The following is a 20,275-nucleotide window of genomic DNA, read 5'->3' as shown; positions in this document are numbered from 1 at the left end:
TGCTTTTTACTAATGAGACTGTATTGCAAGTAATAAAATACTGTCTTGAAAAGAAAACCTTACTGCTTGTGGGACAGCAACATAACTGAAGTTTGTTTTAGAGGCAGAAGCTGAAAATTAAAGAGGATCTTGTCATGCTGAAGATTTCCCCATTAGTTTCTGCTAGTCTTTCATTCTGATTTAAGGTGGGGGAATGTAAGGGCATTGTTAGTTTTCTTACTCGGGTTCTGCATCTTTCTAGATTGGAATCTAAGAAAATATGCTGTGCTTCTCTTTACAGCCTCCAGAACTAGCACCGAAGCCTACACTCACAACCATGAGTGGTCCAAAACCAACTTCTCAAAGCCATTATGAACATGACAAAACAACTTACAGGTAGATGCACAACTGATAATTAAACATAATTTTCAATACAAGTTTGGAGTCTTCAGACAACACATCTTAATGGGTCAAACTGTAAACTGCAGAGTGGAGAGTTGGAGTGTGTCAGTCTAATTTCAGTGTCAATAGTAACTCAGGGCATAAAGTCAGTTGACATGGACATGATTCCTGAGAAGAGGGAAGAGTAAAGCATAAGGGAAAAGGTAGGATAAAAGATAAGGATTTTCTTTATGCTACATCACAGCTATCACATTTCAAGACAGTATAGGTTAAAAAGGTATTGCATGCAACTTTAAGAATTACGTCTTGATTTATTACTAGTTGAGTTACAAAACAGAATTTTAGTTCACATACTTGTGCTTGTTCAACTGTGCAGGGCAAACTGTGTATTCTTCCTCATTAGGGCCCCAGAACCACAGAGACCTCAAGTGAAGCCGCCTGAAGATATTGTGCGTTCAAATCATTATGATCCTGAAGAAGATGAGGAGTATTATCGAAAGCAGCTCTCATATTTTGATCGGAGGAGTTTTGAAAATAAGCCGTCTGCACAGGTTCCTGCCAGCCATCATTCTGAGACCACCAAACCAATACATTCACAAAATCAGCTGAATTTCTCCAATTATTCTAAGTAAGCTTGGGGGATTTATTTTCTTTTTAATTTGAAAGGAGAAAAGGGAGGCAGATAGGACTAAAACTGAAATTCTGCAGCTAATAGAATTCCAGGGGTTTGTGGTACCTAATAGAAACTTTGTTTGCGAAGTCAGTTTCTCTGTTTAGATGTATGAAAACATAACTTTTTTTTGGTAAATGAAATGAATAATTTCTGTAGTTTTTGAGATCTTCAAAGTGTTACTTCTCTCGCGTACCACTTCTTAACAGCCTGTAAAGTATTTCTTTAGTGTAACTAATAATGAGTGCGCAAACCTCTTTCAAAGCAGAGGTTAGTTGGTTCCAGTTTTGCATGCATTTGTTCTGCAGACAGGCCTCAAACACGAGCAGTGTTTGACATTAGGAAAGTGAGCCTTCTGGGAATATTGTTGAAGCCAGAATTTAATCTGTCGATGGAAACATCTGCTTCCTGTATTGTTCTGCTTCCTTGACTTGGAACATTTTGATACAAAAATTGTGTGAAAGCTCATAGTACAAATTTAGCTCAGGTAGAGGACTGGTTGCCTTGGAGGATACTTGCATAAACTGTGAATACTTTCTACAGTTTCTCCAACTTTCATAATTCAGTTCAGTTCAAACCATAACACTATGTTTGTAGCTGTTCATGTGGAAAGCTATCATGGCTTGCTGCATGAAGGCTGGAAGTCAGTTGTTTTTTTTAAGGCTTTGGTTGCACTTCTACTTGAAATCTGTGCTATTCAGATGAAGCAGAAAGGCTGGCAAGCTTAATGTAAATAAGATCTTTGGAGTAAAATAATGAGCTAACTTGCTCAACTTTTATACTGTGACTGTATGTTCAAGCTGTCTTACGTGTACTCAGTACACTGTGTTCCAGTGCTTGTCTTAAAGGTTTTGAGCTAGGAATCCTGTTCCTGTTTCTATAAGATTGTCTGTTATCTACAGTATCTTTCATATTCTCAGTTCACAGAGAAAAATCTTTCCAAGAGCTTGATAGGTTTTAAAGGAGTTCCTACTTTTTTCTAATTAGGAAGTCTCCACATGGTAACTTTCTTATTGAACCTTTTTTTTAATGCTCGGTAATGAATGTATATAGTAATCTGTAACCAGTTTTGATTCTTAGTCGAGGATGTTATTTACTCTTCCTTTTCATTTGTCCTGTGTCTTCTGACAGGAAGATTAGAGCCTATTTGTCTTGCTATTTAGACATCATAGGAAGGGGCCTGAAAAAAAGTCTTGGCTGGCCTCAGTGTATTGCAGTAGTGTTCAAAATTGTTCCTACCTACCCAAATGCCGTTACCCCATAGAAGGTCCATTTTGATCAGTAAGCACCTGAGCATGTTGCCATAACAAATGCAACTAATGCTGAGGGAGGGATCCTGTGAGCTTTTAGCAAGTAATTGTGAAGATTGTAAAATTCCTCAAACTGAATGTGCAAATTTTCCTTACTCTGCATTGTTGTCAAACACAATGGAGAATGTGAGCAATAAATGCGGCGACGGAGTTCTTTGCTGCAGAACAGCTAAGAGTTGAGAGGGATTGTTCCATACTTCTGCCTACCACTTCTGACTATCGTGACATCTTTATTCTTCGCTCAGTTTTGAGTTTGTTGTGGGTTATACTTTAACTTTAGGGCTCGTCTTACAGAAAGGTGACATCTAAATGGCACAGAGAAATAAAATAATATTGTTTTTAAGTTTGATACAGTTTCATATGTTGGGACAAAAATATGTAGATTTTTTCCTTTATGGAAGAATGTAGTCCTTAATGGAAATGGACAGGCATGGGAAAGAAAACTTTTCACGGGTAGTCTACTGCAAACAGACAAAAGATCAAAATATTATTGGAAGTAAGTGGAAATAAACATAAAAGACCACAGCTTGACAGAACTGTTTCCAGAAGCATACTGTAGTGTGCTTGTTGAGAAACAAAATAACTGACTTGAGAAAGAGTTCACATTTAGGACTATCCTCTTTACCCAACTTCCATTTTATACCCTGTTACTTCCTTGTTCTTTTTTTTTCTTGTTCCCTAGTGTATTTCTATAGTGATTGCTATTTTGTGAGTGAACTTGCTTAAAAATAAACTCGGGACTAAATTCAAATGGTCATTCAGGAACTGCTGATTATGCCATTGCTTATTCCTATATAGTCCTTCTAATATATAATCCATATGATGCATTGTGGGTACCGAGGACAGATCTTACTTTTTTCAGTTAAAAATATTATTGTTTAACATTAAGTTAGGAAAATTGTTTACTGTTTAGTAAAGAAGTGATGATTCTAATTAAGTGATAACTTAAAAAAAAAAAATCAAACAAAAAAACATGGGGTAGGAAATGGCATCAGAAATAGCACAACTTTAATTACACGAACTTCATTTATACATTCAAAAGCTACAAGTAAGAGTTTTACTGTAGACTTCTTTCGTTACATACAGATTCTTAACAAGGCTGTTGAAGTTGTGGCTGACCCCTAGTGAAGGAGCGTGTAACAGAAGAACATGCTTTGTATTATATCGAGCTCTTGTGGTTGAGTTTGTGTTATCACTGCTGTCTCTTATGCTCTCTCCACCAAAATGTACAGTCATATGTTGCCTTTTTTTTTCATTTCCTCAGGAAGCTGGCAAGCAGCTCCGATAGGTGTGGAGAGTGATTTCTGGCTGGTGGGCTTTTGTGGGTTTTGTTCATGTCTCTCCTTCTGCAGGTTAATATTCCTCGCTGAGAGGCAGTCATTGCAGGTGGGCAGTTTTCAGAGAAGGCAGCTAATACCCACTTGGAATGAAGACAGCAGTGAACAGCTATAACTTCAGTTACTGGATAAATTGCTTTATATAAAAATCAATGTGAACAGGAGCTTCTATAGCAGATTTAAATTGTGCTGTTTTTTTCCAACATTGAATTTTAAAAACTCACTCATACCAGTGCTGTTCAGTTTACTGAGCATCACATTCATGTGGTCTTGAAGCAGAGTTTGAAAAGTTGCTCAGCCCTCTTCTTAGTTTCATAACATTCTCCTCTGAAGTATTAAGACTAACTGTTGAGAATCGTTGCCTGTTAAGTTTCTATGAGTGTACAGGAAGTGAAGGGATGATGGAAAGCTGTCCTAATGTAAAATGGATTTAACATAAAAGCAAGCTAAATGTTAAAAATGGAGCGACAGACACCAGTATGCCTATCATTCTCTTCTCTGTTTCTCCAAGTATACCTAAACACTGTTAAGGTGTTTCTTCAGGAATTGTTAAATATGCTCAGAAGCATTTTAGGGTGTGTTCTTTGGTATTTGGTGAGCCAGTAGGGCTATTTAAATACTTGCTATGAGTGTACCCTCAGAACATGATCTGTAATACACAGAAAGTTGCTGGTTTGGTATGTTGAGACACCAGTAAGATTAACGCAACTTGGTCCATAAACAAGATTGTTAGCATTTTAGATTGGTTTTGCTCACTTTTTCAATACATTAAATAACGGTTTTTTTATATGGATCTTAACAAATAGCTTAGTGTGATCTCATTCTTACTTTCAGCATCCGTCAGTGTGAGGCACTCAGTGCCTAATTCACTGACAATCTCACATTAAATATAGTAGGCGATGATTGTACGTATGCACATGGTAAAAGTATTATCGGAAACATCACTGTTAAAAATAGTTTCATTGTTGAAAGAACCTTGTCGTATGAGAACTGCTAGGACTTAACATAAAAAGTGTGAAGAAATAATATGCTTAAGATAGAATGACCGTTTTTCTTTCATTCTTCTATTGCTGTTTGCTTTGCCATCACCTAGATTTCTTGGCTCTTACACTAGCTATGACTACTTGAAAAGGAACATCAAGTGGTAAGACTGTTGTTGATGTGAGGATGTTTTCAGGTGTCCTCTCCCTGTTACATTTCATCACAGGCATTATGTGCACTTAAAATTTTAACACATGAATTCTGAAAGTTAGTGCGATATACAGAAGTCCAAAATTAAAGGTCTTCGTGAAATCTTTCATTTCATGAAAGAAACTCTTTTGGAGACATATTTCTAGTATAAGCAAGAAATATTTTGAAAATAAGATTTTTGAAGTTATCTACATTATGCACATAAAGCTAGTGAAGCTTAAGCTGACTGCATTTCTAATTAAGATGGCATTGTTCAAATACTAGGTGTATTTAGAAAATTTACACTAGAACCCATCCTTCTTCTGGCTAATTATGCTTTTCAAAAACAACCCATCAACCCCCCAAAAAAGTTGATTTATATTGTTTAGAAAATAGAAAACACTTTTTAAAATTGAAAATAATCCTAAACAAATCTGAAAAGTGAAGATCTGTAGGTAATCATGCAAATACACCTGAAATGTCATCTGCCTTTTGTTTGCCATGGTTTGTGTTACTAATCTTAAGATTCAATGTTGTCTTGAAATCCCTTGTGCTTATCAATGAATGTTTCTATACTTGAGACAAGATATTAAAAAAAGAAGTGTTTTAATGTTTATAGGAAGAGATGGAAATGAGGTGATCATAGAAGAAAAATATAGCAGGAGCTCAGAGCCCTGAGGAAACTGAACCATCAAATGCTTTTTTCCTTTATTTCAACAGGGGGAAGACAACTGATGCAGAATCAATGGATAGATCTGTTGGTGAAAAGCGCTATGAGCCAGTCCCTCAAGTCACAACGCCTCCTCCTGCTCCTTCAGTACAGTACACACAACCTCAGTCAATTAACAGTCCTGTCCTGTCTCTCCCAGCCCATCACAAGCCTGCACTTTCTGAAGGTGAGCAATTAGAAGGCTAACTTGTCTTACAGGTGGTACAAGTATCATTTCTCAGGTGCTTGTGTGGATGCTTCATTATGTCTATAATGGTAGCTATGTTTTCATTTAACTGATATTTGGAATAATTATTACTGGAAATAACTTACTACTATATTGAAGTTGAATTTTGTTGAATGATTTGAGGATCTTGTCTGAAACCCGAACTTCCAGGTGTCATTAGTAACTATAACTGTCTCTTCCATACTAAGTGGTCTCAGCAAAGATAAAGTAAAATTTTCAGTACTTAAAGATGTCTTTATCAGTGCTTTTGGATGAGAATTCTATAGGCATGAATGTTTCCTTTTCACATCCTTCAGAGGAATGCCTAGTCCAGTTGAATTTTGCAGTTCCATGTGAGTGCACAATAATATTTTAATATTGGTTTTCTCTTTTTTCATAGTATAAATTGGTCTGTTTTATTAAAAATTATCCCATTGTATCTACCATGTATCTCTTCAGTGCCATGTAAGATGATTTGCTAGAATGTATGAAATGGGATAGATGATCTAAGAACTGAACCTACAAATACGTGTTTTATATAGTAGATCAAAAATAGAATAAATGGTCTCCCTAGGTCTGGTGTATGTGACAAGAAATTCTAGATTGTTTTTGACAAGTTCTGGTGTTTTTATTTGTATTGCAGTTAACTCTGTCTCTGACCCACCTCCACCTCAGAATAAGCCAGCAATTTTCAGATCCTCTAGAGAGGACACTGTGCAGTCCACTTTTTATCCTCAGAAAAGCTTCCCTGACAAAGGCCCTGTTAATGGAACTGAACAGATTCAGAAAACAGTCACTCCTTCTTACAACCGCTTTACAACAAAACCTTACACTAGTGCTGCAAGGCCCTTTGAGCGTAAGTTTGAAAGTCCTAAGTTCAACCATAATCTCTTGCCAAATGAAGCTCAGCATAAACCAGAGTTGCCATCCAAGTCTCCAAATTCTCCTCAACCAATTTTGAAAGCACACAGCTCATCACAGCCTCCTGAATTTGACAGTGGAATGGATACCTTCACTGTACAGGTCGACAAGCCTAAATATCAACCAAATAATGTTAATGCTGTGCCTAAAGCCATACCTGTAAGGTAAGCTTCTTGCTTTTTGTTTCCAATAGTATGTCTACAGAACTTAATATGTGAAACCATACAGCTTATTTTTTCCTGTGCTTCCAATGCTTCCAACTTCTGTTGATGTCAGTCCATAAACCAAGATAGGTGGAAGATTGAAACTATGATTCTAAAATCGTGTAATTGAAGAACATTTGGAAAGATATTCAATGTATGTCCAATGTTCGTGTCATTTTGCATCCTATCATTAAAAACTGGCATGATTTCTTTCTCACTTCCCATAATATAATTATAAATCCTCTGGTAGATAGTAATGACTTGTCTTTCTAATTTGTTTCTAGAAGACAGTTAATTCCTAAGGATGGCTGTTGCACCAACTTGTATTTTCTCTGTGTGCTTAGAGAAAAAGTTCTGGGTACACTTGTATAAAAGGTATTTCAAAAGTAATTATAAAAAGACACCAATTCAGCAGTTTCGTCATGGTTCTCTATACTGCAAGACCAAATATTAACTGCTTAAAAGCACCTTGCATTTTCGTAACACATTTGAACTATAAGAATTATGTCAACAGTAAATTATAGTACTCTAACTGTAAACTTTTGCTGAGTTCTTAGATTACTAATATTTTCAGAAGTGTTTCATTATCCCGATTTCTAAATAATATTGAATAAATCACACTTCATCTTGCTTGCTGTTTAAGTAACTCAGAAATGTAATAGAAGAACAAATCGTATTTGTTCATAAACACTTGAGGAATGTTTTTAATGCTATGCAGTTGCAGACTGCAGAAATACTGGCTTCTTTGATTAGAATACTTTTGCAGTATGCAATCTGTTCAAACTAGCTATTTGATAAGATAATATTCTGTATCTCTAGTTATAGCCTGACAACCTGGAAAAATCTGTGTACTTTTAAGGGTTTTGTTTTCAATGTATGTCTTGCAGCTGTTAAGTTTCTCCTTCCTTAAAGCTGAAAGAAGGTTCAGTGGGGCTTGAATTAGCATTATTACTTATGTTATTGAAGTCATAATAGAATTTTGGGAGGAAAAAGATGCTTTGGATGTATAATACATTTGTTTTTACTAAGCTGAAGTCTGTAGCAGCGGACAAGCTGTTTCAGCGTAATCCCAGAGGTGAGCATTTGCAAACATAAGATTCAAGTGGTCCAAAATCTTGCTCTAACTACTTTTTGGACGCTTCCAGTGTTTATATACTTCATTTTTTTTTCTTTTGGTGACAATGACCTCTTCTCATGGCAGAACTTGAACTACTTGGATCTTAGGCATTCTACACAACTGAATATGGGATACAGTTATTCTCTCCTGAAATCAGTACTAGCATACTACTACCAGGATATGCGCTAATAAAAGTAGTCAGAGGAAAGTGTGCCACTTACTTTCAGGAAAAAATACTGATAAAACTGCTGGGCTTCATCTCTGTTTTATAATTCAGCCCTTCAGCACTAGAGGATGAGGAGGAAGAAGATGGACACACTGTTGTAGCCACAGCAAGAGGTGTATTTAACAGCAATGGTGGTGTATTGAGCTCCATAGAGACTGGAGTTAGTATTATTATACCACAAGGAGCCATTCCAGAGGGAATAGAGCAAGAAATATATTTCAAAGTATGCAGAGACAACAGTATACTTCCACCTTTGGACAAAGAGAAAGGTAAGAACTGTCACTGCAATTGTTCTGTTATTTAATATTAATTATTTTGTGACAACAGCAAAATAGGATATGAAAATGTTCATACGCTTCAAGGCATTTCATGTATTTCTACGTGTAGGTACAGGATATACATCTCAAACAGGAATTAGAAGGAAAAACTATTCTGCTTGATATTGGAAGTTGGAAGCAAGATAGAGGCCCTAAATTGTAACTTGAGAATATTTAATTTATTTAAACACTTGAAAATATTCAGCAGTTTAAAATATTTTTAAATATTTTTTTAAAGAAAAAAGAGCTTCGTGTTTAAAAAAAAAAATCTAGATTTTCATATAAATCAAAGTATATTCCTGACTGCCTTAGTAATGGAAGTTGAGTAGTATGTCTTATTTGAGTGATTAATTTTCCTATAGTCTTTTGTTCACACCAGTACTTTATATATATATACAACTTCTGCCCTGTCATATTAATTTATTAATTTGAGGAAAGCAGTAAAGGATTTAACTTCATAAATGTACAATTAAAGTATTACTTGCAATAAATATGCAGTTACTTTATAATTAAAACATAAGGTTATTTGGCTGAGGAATATGTTACGTTATGTTTGGAATTTAAAACTAAAAATAGGCCTACATGTTTGTATGTTCTGCCTTTTGACTGTTAGGATAAGGGGTCATAAGCTTTTGAGCTGCAGGAGGCTTCATTCAGCTCAGTGTGCCGTAAATCCATATGAGTAGAAAGAACATCATGAGCCATTACAGAACAAGCAGCTTGAACAAGGCTGCTTACAGATTTGAGGATTTGTTTCTTCAGATGCAGATTTTGAGGTTGTCATATGTATCATTGAAAAGTCACCTCAGTGCCCTGAAAGGGACAACAAGGAACAATTTTGGGAAGTGGTTTTTTTTTTACTGACAGGTCACAATGGTGGTATTTTTCTGTAAGATTGAGTAGCTCTACAATGTAACTATGTAATAGTCTGAACCAATTTTGAGAAGAATGGTAAGCAGTTTTTTTCCTCTTAACTGTAGGTGAAACACTTCTTAGCCCCTTGGTAATGTGTGGGCCTCATGGACTAAAATTCCTGAAGCCAGTGGAGCTGCGCCTGCCACATTGTGCGTCTATGACCCCTGATGGTTGGTCTTTTGCTCTAAAATCCTCCGACTCCTCGTCGGGTATGCTGTCCTCCCTCTGTCCTTTTGGGGCTTTTGGGTGCTATCGTATAATTTAAGTTAATTTGGCTAAAGGTGATGCTGTATAATATAAAGGACTTGATCATTGTATTTGTGTCAAACTCTCCCATTTCATTTTCATTACAGATGTCTTTCTTACATTTACTCATGGTGCAAATTCATTGCTAAAACCATGTTTGACAGCAGAAAAACAGAGTAATATCTTTAGTCTCTTGAATATAATCGTATTTTTCTATTGTCTTCTTTCTTGAGGACTGCTACAGCTGAATACACTTGAAATGATATCGCACTAAAATTGAGAGGAAATGATTATGTACCTCTGATTGGCCTTTGTAACATAACTGGTGTTTGTTGCTTAATTAACCATATAGGTCTCTGGCAAATCTTAACAATCTGCATGCTCATAAATCATGACTTAATGCTTGTTAACTGTTTCCATGTGTGCAAGTTGATGCTAACAATTGGGTCATTTAAGAAAACTGTAGTGTTTCAGTAAAAGCATTTACAATTCATTCTAATGTAGCTGGATTTTACACAAGACTTTTCTTGCTTGTTTCTGCCTATTTTTCCTCTACCGCCTTTTATCCAGAAGTTTCTGGTTGATAGTAAAAGTTGCAACTAGGTTGCAATTTTATTTACCTGTTCATTTTACCTCACTCTGGCTTTCTGGGAGCAGAGAGAAAATGCATTGGCTGAAATTGTCAATTAGAAGCCTGTGTTTGAATTCCGGGCAAATTTCAAGCAATTTCATGAAATGGCTATGAGGTTACAAAGACTTAAAAACAAAACCAAAACAGTTTGCACATTTGCATGGGGGAAAAAGTCTTAAGGTTTTATTCAGCTACCTTCAAAACTTATGGTGGAGGACATAAACCATTATTATGTACGTATGACCTAAGTAACGACTGAACAATGTACTTCTGTATACAGCATTTAAGCCACCATGTATGCATATCTTCTGTCACTAATGTATCTATCACTGTCAACACCAAAGCACTGATGCTTTGAAAGATTAAAGCATCAATCTCCTTGATGGGGATTCAGTAACCTAGAGGTATTAATGGCAATAATTTTTAGTTTTTATAAGATAACATATGCATGTGTTGCATGCATCTATTTAACAATGTGTGTGTACACGGCTGCATTAAAACACGGATGCATAAATGCTAGGGTCCCTAAAGATACGGCACCTATGTACAAAAATGACAAGACTTTTGTAACTAATAACACCTGTTCATGAACTTACTTGAAGTGAAGGGAGAGGACTCAAATGATCTAAACAATAACTGAAGTTACTGAGACATTTTTCTCCCTTTCTAAAGTGGGGTGGGGGGTGTGTGTGTGTGCACATCTGAGTGTGAGAGCAAGAGCGTGTATATTTAAATGCTAACACTTTCTGTATTGTAAATATAACACCACATTCTGTTAATCGGAAATGGGATGTATATCATAACATTGCTCTTTTGAGACAAACTTTAAAATTAGGCAATTCTGTCTTATGATATGTAAGTAGACCATACTGTGTCTTAAATAAATAATTGTTTTCTCTCTTTTTAAATAGTTGCTTATGGGACTCTGATTTTTCAGGTGGTTTTATAGTAACAGTTTATAGACCTCTGGGGGTTTTTCCTCTCTTCAGTCGTCTGTTCTGCCTCATCTTTTCTGAATGTATCCATGTTCTGTCCCAAAAATTACATTCATTTGCACTTACTAACATCCTTTCTGCTACACTGAAGCCTCATATACTGATGTTTTACAGTTAAACCCCTTCAAATGCTTGAATGAGTCTGGAATTAAAAAAAAAAAAAAAGCCTTTATGGTCACACATTATAATGTATTAGTACAAAATACTGAAGGATAACTTTTTCGAAGCAGTTCTGCGTAATTATGGGAGAAACATTGTCAGCAGCTAGAGGTTGCAGTGACTACAGTCTCATCCTCACTATATATTTCAGAGGAAAGGCTGGAAAAGAGTCTGCTATTGTGTCTTGTGGGCAAAAGTAGGACCTGGTACTCCTACAGTCCTGTTCTACCTTTCTACTAATCTAATGGATCTTGTGAGTTTTGAGACTGAGTGGAACTTCCTGCATCTATAAAACGAAAAATCCTCCAGCATTAATAAGCTTCTTAACTGAAATAAGTAGTTTTGGCTGGCTGCAGTAAACCTGTTTGTATTCTGGCTATACACGGGCCACTTGTACTTTGTCTGTATATCAGATGTTGCCATCACTCAGTGCATTGTGTACTTCATTTTGTTTTCATGAGTTCAAGAAAGTTATGTGGAATTTACATCAGTCTCATTTAATGCAGAGGTCTGTGGCGTATGCAGTCTATGTGACTGGGTTCTCAAACTTGTTGCACGTTTCTCTAGAGAGATCTTTAACCAAGCTATTGAATGCCATTTATCTGGAAGGCTTAACAGAGAACTTCAGTGCATTTTTCTTTATTCTACCATAGTGGCACGATGATACTTCTTCTGTAGGAGTTGCATTTAGTAGTAGCTTTAGGTGGTTAAAAGGAAAAAAAAAAAAAAAAAACTCTAGTTGAAGGAGACAGCTGAGTATGCAGCTAGGAATGTAACCTTTGTCTGGTGAGATTGCAGCTGATGACTCACATTTGTAAAAGAATATTACACAGCACCTTTGACCATGAGTGGAGAAGTTCTGTTGTAAAAGTATACATCAGCAATCTAGAATGTTTTTTAGAATGTCAGTATTTCAGGCTTTTAAACTGCTATACTGGCTGTAGCTGCAAAATAATTTCTATTGTCTTCAATAATTTTCATACTAGAAAATAAAATTACCAGTGTGTCAGTGCTTAGTTACAATGTAACTTCTGCTTTGACTCATTTGTAGTCAAAGTAATTCTAAGGAACTTCAAATGCATCCTAACTGTGGTAGCTTTTAAAATTGTCCAATTTTTTTTGGCCATTCAGGAGAGAACCAGTGAGTGTTTGGTTAACTGTTAATGCTTCTGAAAGGGAAAGCACTATGTTGGTGCTGCAGAGTAAAATGACTTATATTTAACGTTTCCTGAGTGTCAGTCGCAACATCTGCTTAGAACATCTGATCTATCCTGTATTGTATGCAAATGAGTTTAAAATAGTAATGTGCCAGCTGTAAGTTGAAGGGGAAAAAAAGACCTGTTGATTCAGAACTTAAAAACTCCTATCCAAAAGCTTGGTTGTTTCAAGATGTGCACTGTTTGACAGCAGATACTAAACACCAGCATTGTGTTTTCCTCCCACAGGTGACCCCAAAACCTGGCAGAACAAGTCTCTTCCTGGGGATCCAAACTATCTTGTTGGAGCAAACTGTGTCTCAGTCCTAATTGACCACTTCTAAATATTAAGTTAGCTGACTGAGTAAATAATGTGAAACTGAGATGGACCTTACGTATAAACTGAACCACTCTATCAAGTATTAACTGTTTTATAAGTGATAATGGATCGTAGTATTTAAGCATCTTGCTTTAACTAACAATGGTTTAGCAAGTACACTCTTTGAACCATGGTCACAATACATGCCACAAGCAGGGAGTGTACAGTGGGAACAAGGTAGGGTTCTTGCAGGTTCTGTATGCTTTGGTTTGTTGGTTATTATTTTGTTTATTTTTCATTATTGTTCTAAAGGACACTACTAGTATTTCATAGTTTAAAAACTGAAAGTACCAAATGGATTATATTCAGAGGAACTGAATTTGGTTCATTCTCCACTCGCAAAACTACAGAATTTGGCCTGCAGTTTTAGTACTGTGTGTTTTGTAATCCACAAGACTACATTTTGGTCTCTAGTTTTTAAATGACTTTCCATGTACGTGTCCAACGAAATGGCAGTCAACTTTGGTAGCACAGTTTAGGTGTTTTCCTCTGAGAGGCCAATACAAACACATCTATCTACCTATTCTATGTGAAAACGTTGTCATAAGAACAGGGGGGAGGGGGAAAAGCATGTGGGTGACTATGGTTCAGTTGCCTCTGTGGATCTGTAAATTAACCACATTATTACAAACCTATTAACCAGCAGGGATGCCTTACCCTCATGTTTTTAATAGTCTTAGCTCTCATAGTTCTCTGTATTTAGTTTGTATGGCTTTTGTGCTTACCTAGATAATATATCATGAGAGACTGGGGAAAGAGAGGAACAAAAAAAAATTATGAATTTGGTTTAGAGAATGAGTACTGTTTGTTCATCAGTCAGAAGAGAGCCAGAAGAAAATGATGGTATGTTTTCTGCTATGCATTTGAAAAATTTATAGATGTTATAGACTGCTTGTATATAATGCGTGCATACCACTTTTGTTCTTGGTTTGTAAATTAACTTTTATAAGCTTTACCTTTTTATATATATAAATATATATAAAAACAAACACAGTTTCTTAAGGATATCTTTGTATTCTCATACCTTTTGAGCCTTGAACTTTGACATCTGCAGCAATAAAGCAGCATTTCTACAATATACAAACAAGGACATTTTTTAAAAATGCACAAAGTTGTTACCTTTTTAAGTGCTGCATTTAAAGAATATAAGTCTGAATTCTCTACTTTGATTAAATTCTTGAGAAGTATCCCTACTGTAATTTGTCATAAGGATGCTGTACTATGTGCCCTGAAATGTATTTTTTTACTAATAGACAATTTATTACGGCACATTGGCACTACTACTGTTTAGATAATATACCACTGCATTCTGTTAATGAGTTATTAGCTATTCAGGTGTGGCTGATTTTTTTCTCTGCAGTTATTAAAATTACACATTTCTAAATATACAGAATAAAACTGTTTTTAAAATAATAAAGGAGATTCTAGTACCTTATTGTTTCTGAAATGCATTTATGTGAACACAACAAAATGAGTTTTGATTTCCAGCATAAGTGGCTAGCTGGATTCTGCCATATGTTCATATGTGAAGTTGTTGTACTCTACAGCAGGGCTCCTGAAATGATGAACTCCAGAGCTGATCTGGACTGTGTTTGCCAGTGTGGATCCACTGGAAATACTCAACACGAGAAGGAGTGGTGGATTGGTCCCTGGAGTCACCGTGTTGGTGCTCGTTTACTTACTATACCCGTTCTTCCAAATGGTTTGGTAGTGTTCCAGTATGTCCATTTACACAGTCCAGCTGTAAAATATTAGAGATACTCCTACAGAATTCCGTGATGAGGCCTGTTCGAAGCACTCAGTGACAACGTAGTAAGCTAATCCTGTTCTATAAGACAAAGTAAATTCTCAGTGTGATTTGGAATAATGCTGAGAAACAGTGCATAACTGTTTGTTCTGTACTTATACTGACCAGGTAGTGAGTTTTGTGTCTCAGGTGTGACGTATTCAAGAGGCATTCACTGCTGCTACTACTACTGATAGCTTATATCTCAACTCTTCAGAACAGAGAAAAAACTTGAATAGCACATAACCTGTTCATGTTAAGATAACATATTTCAGTTGTCTTAATGATATGTTGCGGTATCATTTCCTGAAGCCACAGAAAAAAAGTTTCCAAAATGGCATGCAAAGGATCTTGGAGAAAATTCTGATGCTAAACTTTCAGCTTTCAGTGTTCTTTTCTAGTTCAGAGCTTAATAAAAGAAGTAAGTGAAACACTACAAAAGGAGTCAGCCAGAGGATGTTAGGAACACTGAAGTTATGCTGTATGGACTGTTCAGAACGGTGATACTTGGTGTTTCAACATGAGTCTAGCATGCTCTGAGGTATAACCATCCAGAGTCGCTTTTACTGTAATTATCGAGATAATCTTTCTGTTCTTCATTTGAAAGTGTAGGTCCACGTCTGTCTACCAAAATGAACGAAAAAAATGGTGACAGGCTTTCCTCTGCTGTCCTTTCATAAATAAAATGAGAAAGCTTGCTGTTCTAAAACATGGCAATTCTCTACTACTAAGCTTCTTTTCAATTGAATTGTCATTGTCTTTGCCACTTACTGACCGATGAGTAGGAACATTTATGTAAGTAGCTAACGTAAACCACGTACACGTTTTCCTTGACTTTAAAACCTAATGCTTTGAGGTTAAAGCATGGCCATTATAAATCCATTTCCTAAAGCACTTTGTTTTAATACACTGTTTTTGAAATCTTGCAAGAGATGATATTCTTTATGTATTTTACATAGGCTAGGCTGTGCAGGAGTAAGTTCTTGTGGGACATTTACAATTTACTGTAGTTCTTTGTATACTATTTAACATGAACTTAACTGTCTCCTGACTCTTTCTACATGTCTCAGCTATGTACCAAGAAGCGTCAGCCCTGCAGATTGTATAGAAGCTTTAAATACTGTGAATTTCAAGTCGTGTGCCCACTTCTTCACTGATGACAACACAGGTGCTCTATGGATACAGTGCCACTGTTCTTATCTCTGGCTTAGGTTCTTGATTTAAAAAATAAAAAGCGTGTGTATATATATGCGTGTGTATATATAGGAAAGTAATAATGAGTATTTGTCTATACATAAACAGTTGTAATTGTCCTTTTTCTTTTCCTGCCAACCTGGATTCCATGAAGCAGATCAGCAAGGGCTAGGGTCTGGTTGGAGATTCTCTGCTGTAATGTAACCTGGACCAGAATAAAAGATGTTAAGCACATCCAAAAGAAATGCTTTCTTAGTATCTAAGTCATTAGATACTTCTATGACAATCTTTTGGCAATGTCAGGTGAATGTGTAAAATGATTTTTTAGTATATTCAAATGAATGGTTCATTATGACCCTGTGAGCAGCAAGTATTGGAGAATAAATATGCTTAGTATTACAGAAAGTATATGAAGCTGAGTGCGCACACACGCAAATATTTTTTCCTAAACTTTTCTATTAGTTTGAATGCTGTGGACTACTTAGCTCTATGGCAAACAGTTTCTGTTGCAGTGACACTGAAGAATCCTATCACAGAATCTGTCTTGAAACTCAGCTTTGACTAAGATGAAAATATGTTTGGTTTGCTGGAAAGCAGTGGCGCTGTTCTAGTTAGTTTAAGCTTGAAACACTTGCAGATCATTTCAAATCCCTGTGAAACAGGGTTTTAGCACATACAGCTGTCCATCAGTGACTAAGTAACTGTTCTTCCTGTGTAAGATGCAGAGAAGAGGTCCAAAACAGAATCTGAATATCTACACGCACAATTGTCATATTTTGTTACTGAAGAAATGATAAAGGAAACTAAAAGTGAGGAAAAAAACTGTTACAGGTTTGCATGCTGCTCTAGGGCTAGAATGAGGCTGCATTAACTTGGGGAAGAGGGCAGAAAGTACAGCTCATGCTTAGAATGACCAATAAATAAATAAATGTAAAGGTAACTTGGTTAAAAACAAATGTAAAGGTAACTTTGACAGTTAATTCACTAATGCTAGTTTTGAAATTGCTGTAATTAACCCTGTGGCAATGTTTTTAAAGTTTCCTTTTGAAGCTTACTGTGCAGCAGGAACTGCCTGTTGGTCCTCATCTCTGGCAGTGGCAAGATGAGACAGTAGCAGAGTGAACACCAGGGCAAAACCTCACGCTGTTCCTTCAGCCCTGAGGGGCATGGCAGGTAGCTGTCCCTGTTGCTGATAGCTGACAGGAGTCAATCAAAACTTAGGGTTTGTGTTCTCTAATTGGACCTCACTGGGTGATTCATTCTGTGCACCTTCTGGAAGTGGTAAAAGGTCTCACTTTTCTGTGAGGAAATCAGGTGCTCTGCTTGTGGTTTGTGTATGTGTGTATGGCTTGTTTGGTTTTTTTTTTTTTTGCTTTGTGGCTTACTGTCTGCAAAGGACTTGGAAGCCAGTAATACTTTAAAGCCTCCAGTAGTTTAATTGATTTTTTGGTTATAAATGCCAATGTTTGGTACAACTACAGACTGGTACCACTCTAACTGGGAGTGTCATATGCTGTGTTGTCTGCAGCAGCTTGCTCTGCTTTGTGTGCTTCCCCCACATCTCTGACCTGAAGTCCTGAATGTCTGTTCCAAGTACATCTCTGGGTGGGGAAGGGGAAATGCCAGTTCCTGTAACTGACATCCCTCAAACTTTGGCTCTCCTGGAAGGGAGCAAATGTGAAATGGACAAGTGAAATAAAAGAAATTCATAGTGGGGAGAGCCTCAGGTTTCACAATTACTGCAAACCATGAATGCTACAGCAGTTCTCTGTATTCAGGAGTCTGTTACTTTTTTCAGTGTGTCAAAAATTTGTTGAGCATTGTTGCTACTTGGAAGCTAATACAGGGATTTGATGGCAGGCGTAAGTTCCCATGATAAGGAAAGGCCAGGGAGGGGGATGTTGGGCAGATACGCAAACCAGGGGCATTGCTCTAGCTTTACTCAAGTCACTTGGATAGACTTGCATAAATCCTGAAAATAACTTCTCTCCAATATGGTTAAACACCATATACCTCTGTTGTATATAATGTATGTGCTACAGCAAATACTTCTAACGAAAAACATGGAAGTCTCTAATTGTTATCCTAATGCCAGTAACTGCCATGTTTTAAGGGACTTTTCTACTGGCTATAATAGAAATTACAGAACTACTAGACAACTGACCAAGTGGATTCCTAAGGAAATAAACTGTAATCTGTTATTCGTTACAGATGCTATCTCTTTTAGGGGCTGGGTGCATGTTAAATGCTTTTTAAAAGTAATTGAAGAGAAAAACAGTTTAAATATTCAGCTAATGTAGTCTTACAGCATGCTGTGACACTTGTCCATTTCTCAACAAAAGTTGCTGAGCACAGTAGATATGATAAGTGAAAATGCTACGTATAAATAACAATCTGTGAAGATGTGACTGCAGGTTTAAACTACATTGGCTAATGTATTGGTTCTTTTAAATCTTTCTGAATTTTACTTGAAAGTAAGCTGTTTCTTCCCAGAGAAATGGTCTTTCTTCTACCCTTTCCCTTTTTTTTTTTTAAAGTTAGGGGCTTAGGGTTTTGGGGTGAAAGATTTAAGAGAGAAGCAGGCTTTAGAGTTTAACAAAAATGAGATTTGGCATTCAATTTACTGGGTGGTTTTATATCTTGGCTTTGGATTATCGATGGTGATATTTAATCAAACCTATAGCATGCACTTAAAACTAAGTCTACATGCATTTAAAAGGCTTACCAAACTTGAATCATTGTGATGAGGTAGTCTTGTCAGAGTGGAAACCTGGCATTGGAAATTCTTCTTTGCAGAAAGAAGAGATCAAGGAACTTTCCTGCTAGAAGGAGCATTTATAGTACAGAGCTTGATAGAGGACTGATATAGACCATGTAACAGTGAATCTGGATGCAGTGATTTCCCTCCTAATTACATTTACTTCTGTCCTTAATGACAAATATTCCAAGTTCCTCACATTAGAGAATAAAAAGGCAAGGTAGATTTAACCCAGTTGGCAATAAAGTTATTTACATATTTGAATACTGAAGTAGCATGTTGGTAAAGTAGTACATCAGGGAAGTCAGGTTACTCACCAAGAGATTAAAATTTAGGTTTGCACTGTGTCTAACTTGTCTTGCCTAACAGCTGTGGAAGGGCAAGATGTATGTAGATGCAAACCTTACTATGTGGTATTTCTTACCAGATGGTATTTAAGCCCGTGAAATTAGCTACCTACTTGATAACCTGCTGCCCCTGACTGTAGAACAGTCACAGCCTGTGCCAGAAGGAAGAGTTGCAGCCCTTTCCCTGAAAATAGCTGGCAGTCCCACTGATGTTGCCAGTGTTAGCACTACTTTTTTAAAATTTCCCCCAGCAACACACTGAAGTTATTTATAGTGGTTCAGATGTTTGATGAGAACACAGGAGTGCTGAGTGGGCTTATGTGTCTTTCAGAACTTTTATACACAGCTTTCAGTTTCAAAAAATACTTTCATTTTCATGGTTATAGGTATCTTGGAAAGGTAATTTGGAGACATATTGTTGCAGTAATATCTACCCAGTTATGTCAGTCTCCTCAAAATAAGGAAGCTTAGTTGCTCTCTAGTCTGGTCTCCCCAGTCCTACATCCTTAAGTGGTACTTGCTAGTAAATAAGCCTATGTTTATTATTTCTTCTAGACTGTTGAAAGCAACAGATTTCTGGCTTTACAGCTTCTAAATGTAACTCCATTGCTTAATGAGTGAGGATAGCATGGAGCTGTGACCCATGACAGTCACAGCTGCCTAGATTTAAACCATACCAGTAAGTGGGGAGAATTTTTTTCCCCACAATGTAAGCTGAAATACATCATATAGCAGAAAACAAGGGTTTTCCAAGAGGCTATAAATACAGCAGATTCTGCTGCAGTGTTCTATTTAAAAACAAACAAAAACCCCAGTACAACTCTGATTCTGTGGGTTTTGACCGATTTCTGTACAGGATGTAAAATCTTCTAGTTCCCGGAGAATCTAGGGGAGACTAGCATCAATCTTTGAACAAGGAATTTGGACTTTGCCTCTGAAGTGTGAGAATAGGTGACAAGCAAGCACCAAGGTATGACTTCACACTTTATTACATTTTTAAAAAACGAATAATGAGCACTTAACTGTAACTTTGGACATGTTTTCTGTTCCTCCTTTGTTTTGACTGGATACTTAGAGTTTGC

The 20,275-nt window shown here is 36.6% G+C and overlaps 1 protein-coding gene across 9 annotated transcripts in view; it reads left to right on the top strand.

The window, feature by feature from the left end:
* Nucleotides 1–14,097, top strand: part of TJP1 (tight junction protein 1) — a 164,165-nt gene extending 150,068 nt beyond the window's left edge. For 6 of the 9 annotated variants that reach the window (XM_048060263.2, XM_048060259.2, XM_048060264.2 and 3 more), the window contains 7 exons: nucleotides 281–375; nucleotides 785–1,009; nucleotides 5,589–5,764; nucleotides 6,447–6,888; nucleotides 8,322–8,539; nucleotides 9,568–9,711; nucleotides 12,979–14,097. In XM_048060263.2, coding sequence (XP_047916220.1) covers nucleotides 281–375; nucleotides 785–1,009; nucleotides 5,589–5,764; nucleotides 6,447–6,888; nucleotides 8,322–8,539; nucleotides 9,568–9,711; nucleotides 12,979–13,073 — 1,395 coding nt within the window. In that variant the 3' untranslated portion in view covers nucleotides 13,074–14,097. The remainder of the gene's footprint in view (nucleotides 1–280; nucleotides 376–784; nucleotides 1,010–5,588; nucleotides 5,765–6,446; nucleotides 6,889–8,321; nucleotides 8,540–9,567; nucleotides 9,712–12,978) is intronic. The other 3 variants (XM_048060266.2, XM_048060261.2, XM_048060260.2) reach the window with 2 other exon arrangements.
* Nucleotides 14,098–20,275: the final 6,178 nt, after the last annotated feature.

This window comes from Anser cygnoides, chromosome 11 (assembly GCF_040182565.1).
Source record: "Anser cygnoides isolate HZ-2024a breed goose chromosome 11, Taihu_goose_T2T_genome, whole genome shotgun sequence".
Classification (NCBI taxonomy): domain Eukaryota; kingdom Metazoa; phylum Chordata; class Aves; order Anseriformes; family Anatidae; genus Anser; species Anser cygnoides.
This window is presented reverse-complemented; position numbering and strand designations above follow the sequence as displayed.